The sequence below is a fragment of the Leptonychotes weddellii genome, chromosome 15, assembly GCF_054177405.1.
Source record: "Leptonychotes weddellii isolate Sample4059 chromosome 15, ASM5417740v2, whole genome shotgun sequence".
NCBI lineage: Eukaryota > Metazoa > Chordata > Mammalia > Carnivora > Phocidae > Leptonychotes > Leptonychotes weddellii.
The window spans coordinates 31,544,497-31,556,309 of NC_138383.1; the positions used below are offsets into that span (position 1 = coordinate 31,544,497).

General features: G+C 43.4%; 1 protein-coding gene across 1 annotated transcript in view; it reads left to right on the top strand.

The window, feature by feature from the left end:
• Positions 1-8,147, top strand: part of C15H17orf78 (chromosome 15 C17orf78 homolog) — a 14,662-nt gene extending 6,515 nt beyond the window's left edge. The window contains 4 exon segments of the mRNA XM_081805980.1: positions 3,960-4,084; positions 4,679-4,736; positions 4,739-4,809; positions 8,070-8,147. Of these exon segments, the coding sequence (XP_081662106.1) occupies positions 3,960-4,084; positions 4,679-4,736; positions 4,739-4,809; positions 8,070-8,147 (332 nt within the window).
• Positions 8,148-11,813: the final 3,666 nt, after the last annotated feature.

Sequence of the window (11,813 nt, forward strand, 5' to 3'; positions counted from 1 at the left end):
TGGGGAGGGTATGTGCTCTGGTAAGCGCTGTGAATTGTGCAAGACTGTTGAATCTCAGATCTGTACCTCTGAAACAAATAATGCAATATATGTTAAGAAAAAAAAAAAAGAAGAAGAAGAAGGTAGCGGGAGGGGAAGAATGAAGCGGGGGAAATCGGAGGGGTAGACGAACCATGAGAGACGATGGACTCTGAAAAACTAACAGGGTTCTAGTGGGAGGATGGGTTAGCCTGGTGGTGGGTATTGAGGAGGGCACATTCTGCATGGAGCACTGGGTGTTATGCACAATGAATCATGGAACACTTCATCTAAAACTAATGATGTAATGTATGGGGATTAACCTAAGAATAAAAATAAATAAATAAAAAAAATAAAATAAAAGAGCTGCCAACATAGATGGACATTAATTTCAAAGCTTAAGCAGAACTGAAAATACACTGACAGATGAAGCCTATTAAGGAGACTTTGAAACAGTGGCTCCCAGGAGGTAGGAAGACATGCCACATTGAAATACCATTATCCCTGTGGCTAGAGGGCACAGTTCTTCTACTAGAGGATCACTAGGTTTTTCCCTTCTCTTTCAATCACAATATCACTCGGTGTGCAAAGTGTTTTCACACCTGTTTCCTCATTTTTATTTGTTTCTGATCTTCCCATTAACCCCGTGAAATAGGTAGGCCAAGAATTACTTTATTATAACCATCTTACAGATAAGGAAACCAAAACACAAAGAACTTATGTGACTCGTCCAAAGTGAGATTTATCTTCCTTCTCATCTGTCTCAGAAACACATACATTATTACTTCAGAGAACTGACTGGCACCATGCTGGAAATATTTAATATAATTTCCTTATTTTTCCTTCTCAACCTGTTGGCTCTCCATCTCTGCCGATCTTTGCCAACACTGTCTTCCTGATTAAACTGAAGGCAGGGACTATTCCTTCCTCTGTAATTTTACATGCAGTGCCTGGTACTGTGGCCGTTGGCCTCTGAAGGCAAGAACTATCATTTCACATGGACTTAATCAAGACTTCGGAAAGTAATTTAGAAAAGTCAAGTAGGACTTGCAGACCTTAATTTAATAAGCAATGATTAGAGACCATTAGAAACAAAATAGGAACCTGTGTGTATTAGATTAGGTCAATTCTGGAGCCAAGTGAAGTTAGTTAGTTAGTTAGACCACAGCCAGAATCCAGCTATGTCTCAACACTTCAGCGGCTGGTTTGAGTCACCAGCATCTTTCATTTGGGTTTCTGCAATAGCCTCCTAACAGGTTTCTCTGCTTTGACGCTTGCCCCCTACAGTCTATTTCTAACACAGCAGTTCAGTGATCCTTTCGAAACAAAGCCATCCACCACTCTTCTGCTCAAAACCTTGCAATGGATCCCCATTTCAATCATAATAAAAACCAAAGTCCTTAAAGTAGCTTACGAGGCTCTTGATATAGGCCTGTTACCTTTAGAACTTTCCTCATCTCCAACTGCCCTGTGCTCACTCCATTCCAGTCTCACTGGCCTCCTTGCTTCTCCTCTAAAACTGTAACACGTCCGACACACTCACACCACCTCAGGACCTTTACCCTAGCTGCCCCTTCTGCCTAGATCACTGCTTTCCCAGGTGTGTGCTTAGCTAATCCCCTACTTCTGTCAAGCCTTGGCTCACTTCTTTTCTCAAGGAAACCAGCTTGTATTGCAGGTTGCCCAGCCACTGCCCACCTACACCGCCAGACTTCGCCCTAACCTTGCTCTGCTTTTAGTTTGTTTTTTTTTTTTAGCACTTACCTCCTTCTAAAATAACAAAGTTGGGGCTCCTGGGTGGCCCAGTCTAAGGTTAAGCACCTGCCTTCAGCTCAAGTCATGATCCCAGGGTCCTGAGATGGAGTCCTACGTCGGGTTCCCTGCTCAGAGGGGAGTCAGCTTCTCCCTCTCCTTCTGCCTGCTGCTCCCCCTGCTTGTGCTCTCTCTCAAATAAACAAAATCTCAGTCCCTGGTACAGAATGGATATTCATTTAAAAATATTTGCTTTGGGGCGTCTGGGTGGCTCAGTCGTTAAGCGCCTGCCTTTGGCTCAGGTCATGATCCCAGGGTCCTGGGATCGAGCCCCGCATCGGGCTCCCTGCTCCATGGGAAGCCTGCTTCTCCCTCTCCCACTCCCCCTGCTTGTGTTCCCTCTCTTGCTGTGTCTCTCTCTGTCAAATGAATAAATAAAAAATCTTAAAAAAAAAAAATCTTAAAAAAAAATTTACTTTCTGGGTTGCCTGATGGCTCAGTCAGTTAAATGTCTGACTCTTGGGGCACCTGGGTGGCTCAGTTGGTTGAGCCACTGCCTTCGGCTCAGGTCGTGATCCTGGAGTCCCGGGATCGAGTCCCGCATCGGGCTCCCTGCTCGGCAGGGAGTCTGCTTCTCCCTCTGACCCTCCCCCCTCTCATGTGCTTTCTCTCTCTCATTCTCTCTCTCTCAAATAAATAAATTCTTTAAAAAAAAAAAAAAAGTCTGACTCTTGATCTCAGCTCAGGTCTTGGTATCAGGGTCATGAGTTCAAGCCCCATGTTGGCGGCCATGTTGGGTGGAGCCTACTTAAAAAATTTTCTTTCTGAAAGAATGAAATTGAGGAGTGCATGAAGCTGGGTGGTCTCTCCTTCTTCCAGCTCCCTCTGCTTTCCCCAAACCTCTCTCAAAGAAGTTGACTTAAGACTTTATTTAGACAGGGGCGCCTGGGTGGCTCAGTCGTTGGGCGTCTGCTTTCGGCTCAGGTCATGATCCTAGGGTCCTGGGATTGAGCCCTGCGTCGGGCTCCTTGCTCAGCGGGGAGCCTGCTTCTCTCTCTCCCTCTGCCTGCCGCTCTGCCTATCTGTGCTCTCTCTCTCTACGTCTCTGTCAAATAAATAAATAAATAAAATCTTTTTTAAAAAAACCAGCTTCTCTAAAGAAGGTCCCAGAAATGTATGTAGTTTGACACTATTAATAATCATTTGCCTCCACACAAGTGAGCTTGTGGCCATTTTGGGGACAGAATGAATTGTACTTGTGTGGTAGGGGATTCCAGCCATTGCATGTATAGATGAACAACGTCTAAAACACCAAGCATCATTACAATGAGGACAACAACCAAGTGCATGCTTTCATCTGCACTGTTTTTAGGAGATGGCTCTTCCTAAATTGGCCAGGACTCAAATTCTGTAATATTCCAGTTTAGTTTACATCCCAGTTCCCTTGGGAGAAATGTAAATATAAGATTAGTAATAACAAGGGGCGCCTGGGTGGCTCAGTCGTTAAGTGCCTGCCTTCGGCTCAGGTCATGATCCCAGAGTCCTGGGATCGAGCCCTGCATCAGGCTCCCTGCTCCACGGGGAGTCTGCTTCTCCCTCTCCCACTCCCCCTGCTTGTGTTCCCTCTCTCGCTGTGTTTCTCTCTGTCAAATAAGTAAATAAAATCTTTAAAAAAAAAAAAAAGATTAGTAATAACAAGATGTGTATGAGTGATTTGTCCCCAAGTTTGCCTTTGACCCAAAAGTGATGCCAGTTCACCCTTGTTCCTCCTACTCCCCACTATAGTCAAGAGAATAGGGAAGGTGATTTTCTGATCCCACACAGTGTGTCTGTCCGAGCACAAGGGGAGAGACCCTGAGAGGGTGCTGGTGAAAGATGAATTCAGAACTCCTTGCGCACCCACCTCCTTCCTCCCCTGAAAACAATGCAAGAATCATTCCTACTTGATCATGGCCAATCCCAAATCCCAGGGAAGGTGACTCATTGGGAGGAGGCTGCAAAGGAGGTTAGAGCGAGGCCCACCCCACTCCTGACTCTGAGTGTGAAATGGAAATTCAGCCTATTATCTCTGCATCGGGCTGGGCCCCTATTAGTCTGGGGGAGCTAGAAGAACTTCAAATCAGAGGATCAATCTCTTCCCTCTCTCAAGTTCTCTCTTCTCCCTCTTCTACTCCTCTCTCTCCTTTTAGACACAGATGAGAACCTAAAGAAGAGGCAGAAATGGAGCATTGTGGTCAAATTTCTGATTGCTGTCACCCTGTTGCTCAGTGGAGTCGCCATGATAGTGTTTGTCCTTTTTGAAGTCCCATGCCCTGTAAGTTTGTTGATGTATTGGGTCCCTGGACTGGATCTATAAAGACTTTCTTCTGGGGGCACCTGGGTGGCTCAGATCAAGATCAGTCTTGATCTCAGCTCCGGTCTTGATCTCAGGGTTGTGAGTTCAAGTCCTGTATTGGGCTCCATGTCCAGCATGGAGCCTACTTAAAAAAAAAAAAACATGTTTATAAAGACTTTCTTTTTCTGTTCCAGAGGCAGGCTCACATAATGAAAAAAGCATGGACTTTGGGGTTTGGATAGAACTGCCACTCACACTCAAGCAGAATGGCTTTGAGAAAGTTGTTTGACTTCCCCAACATGAGCTGGCTCATCTGTAAAATGGGACTAATGATATTTGCCTCTCATGGTGTTTTTGAAGGTTAATTAAGATCCTGTGTGAAAGGCACCTGGCACATTGGTGGCGCTTGCTAAATGCAAGTTCCTGCCCTCTGCTGGACTTGGACATTCTTTACGGACGACAGATCCAACGAGATTGAGTGTTTTCTTTAAAAAAGATGATTTTTTTAAAATGGCCTGGCCAAATGCATACCGGCCACCTAAAATTATCACCAGTTACTTTTTCTCTTCGGAGTCAGTGCTGGGGAGCAGAGAGCTATGCCGATGCCAGTGGTTGGGCAGAAGGCAAAGGAAGAAGGCCAGCAACCTGGGGCAGCTGAATCCCAGCTTGAGTCTCAGCCCAAGAAGGAAAGTGGTCTCTGTATGGTCTATGTCATTTGCTTGGAAAAAATGAGGTTAATATATAAGTGCTGGGAGATAGGGAGCTGCTTCACTTACGAAGCAAATGTTGGCGTTTCTTTTATGTGTTAGGAAATAGGGAGGTACTTGTACTACTATTTTATTTTCCTAACATCAGCCCAGCCATAACATAATAGGGTATTTATTGAAAATATATTATTTCTGAGCCCCAGATATAATCATTCAAAATGTCTAGAGTGAGGCCAGGAATCTTATTTTTTAAGATTTTTAACGACCCCCCTAAGCAGAGGTGGATTTATTGTGAAATTAATGAAGCTTAAACTTCAGGACCCATGGGACTTGTATAAAGCTTGTATCTAATTTTGTATTCTTAAAATTCGTATTTTTTTCCTTAAAAAAAGGTACCCCAAATTGTAAGAGTTCAGAACCCACAGCATATGTATCCACCCCTGCCCTCAGGTAACTCTTATATACAACAAAGTTTAGGAACCACCACCCTGAAAAGTTTGAATACTTGGCAAAGTAGCTTCTTTCCACTTGGCCTTTGGTTTTCCTGACAGCATCATAAGCTCATATTGCCCTTTGGTGTCTAAAACAAACACACCACCACTGTTTCAGCATGGCTGCTTTAAATCCAGTTTCCCTGGGGCACCTGGGTGGCTCAGTTGTTAAGCGTCTGCCTTCAGCTCAGGTCATGATCCCAGGGTCCTGGGATCGAGCCCCGCATGGGGCTCCCTGTTCAGCGGGAAGCCTGCTTCTCCCTCTCCCACTCCCCCTGTGTGTTTTCCCTCTCTCGCTGTCTCTCTCTCTGTCAAATAAATAAATAAAATCTTAAAAAAAAAAAAAATTTAAATCCAGTTTCCCTGTCAGAAGTGGACTCAGCCTTTCAATACCAGAAACTGATGTGTGCCTTCTCTACAACATCCACAACACTCACTAAGATGAGGTCTCCAATAATTTTAAAATTAAAGAAGGGGGGGCGCTTGGTTGGTGCAGTTGGTTAAGCGACCGACTCTTGGTTTTGACTCAGCTCATGATCTCAGGGTTGTGAGATCAAGCCCTGTGTTGGGCTCCTCACTCAGCACAGTCAGCCTGAGATTCTTTCCCTTTCTCCCTCTCCCTCCCCCTCTGCTCCTCCCCCCATTTGCACTCTTTCTCTAAAATAAATAAATAAAATCTTTTTAAAAATTAAAGAAGGAATCCACTTTTTCAGAATTAGAACATTGAGAATGGGTCTCAAAGATTATCTAGTCTAGGATGGTACACATGTGTCTACTCTTTAATTCTGTGTCGACTGCACATATCAATAATCAAGCACAGTGCCCTAGAAGCTGAATACGTTCTGGAGCTCTAACACACAAAATAGTGATTATGGTCAACAGTAGTGTATTATATACTTCAAAATTGCTAAGAGACTAGATCCTAAATGTCCTCACCACAAAAAGAACTGGTAATTATTATGACATGATAGAGGTGTTAGGGTGGTAATCATATCGCAATCTATAAATGTATGCAGTTGGGCACCTGGGTGGCTCAGTCGGTTAAGCATCTGCCTTCAGCTCAGGTCATCTCGGGGTCCTAGGATCAAGTTCTGCGTCGGTCTCCCTGCTCAGCGGGGAGTCTGTTCTTCCTCTGCCTCCCCCCCTTCCCTGCTCATGCTAGTTCTCTCTCTCTCAAATAAATAAATAAAATCTTGAAAAAAATGTATGTAGTCAGGACACTATACACAAACTTACACAATGTTCTATGTAAATTATATCTCAATCTTTGAAACTGAAGCACAGCACTCTTTCTATCCAGCTATGGCATCAGAGTATTTCTTATCAGAGAGTATTTATCACAGTTTCTTATGCCAACTTATTTGTCATCTCTGGTCTAGGTTACTATTTTCTTTTTTTTTTTAAAGATTTTATTTATTTATTTAAGACAGAAAATGAGAGAGAGCACATGAGAGGGGTTAGGGTCAGAGGCAGAAGCAGACTCCCTGCCGAGCAGGGAGCCCGATGCGGGACTCGATCCCGGGACTCCAGGATCATGACCTGAGCCGAAGGCAGTCGCTTAACCAACTGAGCCACCCAGGCACCCAAGGTTACTATTTTCTATAATCCGGTTTCTGCTAATATTGGATGATGAGCTCATGTAAATTAGTATGATTTAATCATAGGATGTATGTTTAGTTCTTCACTCCAATCTGCATTATCATTTCTACTGAACACTGGAAGAGATAGGCCTGAACGGGAATAAAGAGTCTAGTCCAGAGTTAGAGGTAACCATGTAGTAGCAACACTGATTGAATTCCTCCCATCAACAAAATAAGCTACTAAATGATAAAGGAATTAATAAAAAGAATAATAAGCAATTTTATCTCATTTGAGCCTCACAAAAACTGGGAGGTAGCTAGAGCAGGTATCTACATTTTATTGATACTTAAACTGAAGCTCAGAGAGGTTGTGTGACATACAGCTGGTAGAAATAGAACTGAAATCCAGGTCTTTCATTCCTATACTGAAATTTTACTGAAAACCTTCTATGCACCACGTTCCCTAACTTTAAGAGGGTCACAGTCTATGTTTATAATAGTTAAGCCTTTAGGGGCACCTGGGTGGCTCAGTCGATCGAGCGTCTGCCTTCAGCTCAGAGCATGATCCCGGAGTCCCAGGATCGAGCCCCGCATTGGGCTTCCTGCTCAGCAGAGAGCCTGCTTCTCCTTCTGCCCCTCATCCCACTTGTGGTCTCTCTCTCTCTCACTCTCTCTCTCAAATAAATAAATAAAATCTATAAAAAAAATAGTTAAGCCTTTAGAAAGAACACAGAAAATCTGATGGGATATGGAATGAGATATACCAAGAGTGGAATGGGATTAGTATAAAATATTTGGTCCACAGAGACTCAGATCTCTGTCCCTTTTCAAACATAGTGAGATTGTGTGGGTCTGATTCAAGAAATGAAGTAGAATCCCTGTGCAACTGGGATCCAAAGTAGCCTTTTCCATTCAAGGCAAACGGGTCAAGCAAGGGGTAGATGGGCTCTTTGCTAGTGGGTTATAGGGTCCAACCAATTGTAGGTTCTCATGCATGAATTAATGCACCTTGCTGATACTTTCTGTGTAAATACAATAACTTTTCCTAGAATTGCTGGGTAACAAAGAGGCAAAATGATGTGTACTTGGAATTAAATTGGGTTTTGTACTAAGCCATCTCTGTGCTGGTACATGAAGGAATACCGATTTGCATCCTCTTTACCGCTCATTTCCTTTCAATCTCTAGGTTGGACAAGATGCTCCCAACTCATCAAGCCCAAAGAAAGCTGCAGGGATCACTATCATCCACGAGACATACTTCTGAAAAGCTCTTCTCTGCTTCACACATGGAATGAAGGATACCACACGGTCTTCTCCCTGTCATTAACCAATATTGGCAGGTTCTTGCGAATTCACTCATATCTTCAGCAGGGACAGGACAATCAAACAGTAATGCCAGGCCAATGAAGGGGGAGCCTGGGCTTAGCAGTCAGACTTACCCTCATGCCGCTGCTACTGTCTTAGCCCACACCTCTGAGATTCACTTCATCCCTCACGGAAAACGGGTATCTTTTCATCTCATCAAATGAGAACAAAAAGTCCTCCCTCTGAGCACTATGAATGGACCTATTGCTGTCTTTGACAAAAGGTTTAAACATAGCCTCCAAGTGGCAAAACAGCCACCAGTGTGGCACAGTTCACCAACTCCTCTGTCATCCTCACAGCTGAATTCATGCTCACTGGCTCTCAGCTGGCTTAGGGTGGGGGTTCCTGTCTTCCCAGGCTGATGTTCATAGGGTTTTAAGACTTAGCCTCTGCCCTACATGGAGCTATCCACACACTGGTGAGGGAAACATGACCCTAAGCATTCCAGAAGTCCTTCTTCTAAGTCATCCCCAAAGGGTTTAGGGACTGCATAAAATAGGACACACATAAGGTCTCCTGATGATCCACAACTCTTCAAGCAGGCCTGACATTACACCCTAAACCACAATGCTGAGCTGAATACATTTTGAACAAGGATTCCAGAGCAAAATGATTCTAATGATCTTCCTTACAAAGGCACAGCTCTGAGTCAAGTCTGACCTGCTCAAGTAAGAGTCTGGCAAGGAAGCAGAAACAGTGGATGTTGAAGGGAACAGGTTAAGAAAAGGGAATGGCAGCAGAGATAAGACTGTCATCCTGCTTCTAGTATGAGAGTGTTGAAACCATTCCATTTCATTTTGGCCAGATTTAACTGTCACTAAGTAATTCTGTTTTCTTAGTTCTCGGGTAAAAACCACATACGGATTGTATCCTTCTCTCTTTCACTTCAGGTACTGTCCAAAAAAGTTATTCTCTAAACTATACCAACAGGGGAAAATATCTCACTCCAAGCTCCAATTTATTATTCAAGCTAAGCCTGGAAGAGAGAACAGATACAAAGCATGGAAGATGATAGTTTTGAAAATACAGGAGGTGGAGAGGACAGAGCACTGGGGCTGCCATTTGGATAAATGAGCATATCATTTGCACCCCACACTGATTCACGACATCGCCTCCAGTTTATCCTGGGGCTCAGTCTAAACATTAGCTATGGGGAGAAAAAGAAAAAAGCTTGCTCCTTCCCAAGACCACTAGAGAGGATGATTAAAAACATTCTATACTTAGAAACTCTTGGTCTAGGACTGATGCCTACATTCACCCCCACCCTTCCCAGCCTCACCCACCACAGCATGTCCTTTAATCCAGAAACATGAGGTTCCCTAGGAGACGAAAACTGTGGCAAAGTTTACATTTCTTACATCTTCTGCAAGAATATGATCTGGGTAACATTTGTACTGACTTTATAGAAATTCACTGACGGAATCAAAATTGTGTACTTTGCTTTGAGGACAACGTGTTTCCTCTGACACAGCAAGGGTCCTCTGAGGCTTTTCTGACTCCCTAATTAGTTAACAGTTTGGAATCCCATAGAACCGGTAGGGATCTTTGGAGAAACGGGACAGACAACACAATTCCCTTCTGTTGGGGGGGAGAACTCTCGTGTGGAGTTTGGGATGTGAACTTTTAGTCCCTTCACAGCAAGGCACAATTCTCCTAGGTCGCAAAGCGACCTAGGACTCCCTGGACCTCTGAAAGGCCTGAGCAGGACATTAGCGTCCCTCCTTTTCTGGGTTACTAATCAGAGAGGGACTTAAGGATGGGTCTCTCCTAATCATCCTCTTACCCCACCCTACTTATTTTAGAGCCTCTCTGAGCAGTGTTCAGCGGATTCTGACCCAAAGCACTCTTCCCATGTTTATGACCAGAAATAGCCATTTTCCAAGGAATAGTTGCTATATGTACTTAGGACTGGGAGCTAGGAATCCTTGTTTTTTCTTTGCCTTGGACCGGTTGACAGTCGTATGGCCCCTCCTCGCCTCACACTCGGACCCTCCACTCTCAGGGTTCTATTTCTGGAGTTTACACATGCTGCCCCACGTTGCCATTTATCTCTTCCTCTATGCTGCCTGGACTGCCTGGTTCTTATGCCTGAAGCCTGTAGTAGCTGTATTAATTTGTATATGACTATATTACTTTGAATCTGACACAGCACCATGTGCATAGCAGACACTCAACACATATGCTGATAATGTCACTCCACTAAATGGATAGCTGAGGGTAGCATAATTGACTTCCTAGAAGAAAATGGGTATCTTTACTTCAAATCAAAGCTGCTATTGGTTACCAGGTAAACGCAAACCAACGAGAGGCCATCCTGGAACTGTTGGTAACATTTGAATTCTCTCTCTGGACTTATATATTTTTTTCTCTCGTACTTCTTTATCCCTTCATCTTCCTCTTCCTGTTCCTTATTCTAACACTTTCCCATTTCCTTCTTTGCCTTTTCCTTATTTAGTGACCTGACTCACCAGTCATCTAATACCAGAAATTTCCCTTAATCGGAATTCCTAGAGAACTTGGATCCATGTCTATGGTTAGATTTCAGGTCCCCAAAGCCTTTTTTCTAACTAACCTTCCTTCATGTGGTAGAGTGTAGCAACGGGGGCACTTTGGGCTGGAAGAGACAAACTTTTACCAGACACTTGTGAATTTGCGCCACCCAGTGGCTGAAGTCGCTAACTTCATCCTCTGAAAAAAGTGGGCAAAAATAAATGAAAATAAGCAAATGTAAATAAATGTGAAGCCCGTATGTATTATTGGCCCAAAGGGGGGTTAAAAAACATTCATAAACACCAAGATCCTGCCCTATTTTAAGTCTATTTTCTAAAATTTAAAATAGGAAGGAGAAGGATATGTTCAGAGTATAGTGTCATGGTCTCCACAGAATAAGATAATGTCCAGAAGACTCTCCAAGGATTTATTCAGGTCATGACTGCTCCCTAATGTACTGGAAAAGAAGAATAAACAGTGCAGGCTACACTATAAATTCCTTATTGCCCTCTAGAAGAACCAAACATTCAACAGAAGGGACACTGAATTTGAAGACTTATGAACTATACATATGATAATACCAGATAGCAGTTTATTTCTTCTACAGTGAATCTTCTTGGGGGCGGGGGTTGCCTGAGTGGCTCAGTCAGTTAAGCATCCGACTCTTGATCTCAACTCAGGTCTTGATCTCAGGGTTGTGAGTTCAAGCCTTACGTTGGGCTCCACGCTGGGCATGGAGCCTACTTAAAAAAAATAATAATTAAAATGAATTTTCTCAGACATGTCTATGTCTAGGACATATGACAAGGAGTAGAATTCATGGGTTGTAGGATACATACATCTTCAACTTTGCTAGATTGCATATGGTTTTCCAAAGCAGTTGTACCAAATACGTTCCCACCAGCATTAGAGTATTATTCCACTATCTCCCTAACTTGAAAATCAGACTTTAAAATTTTTGCCAATCTTATCTCTATGAAGTAATGTGTCATTGTTGTTCTTATGTATGTTTTCCTGCTTAATAATGAGGTTGAGTTTCCTTCCACATATTTGCATTCAGGTTTTCTCTTGCTTG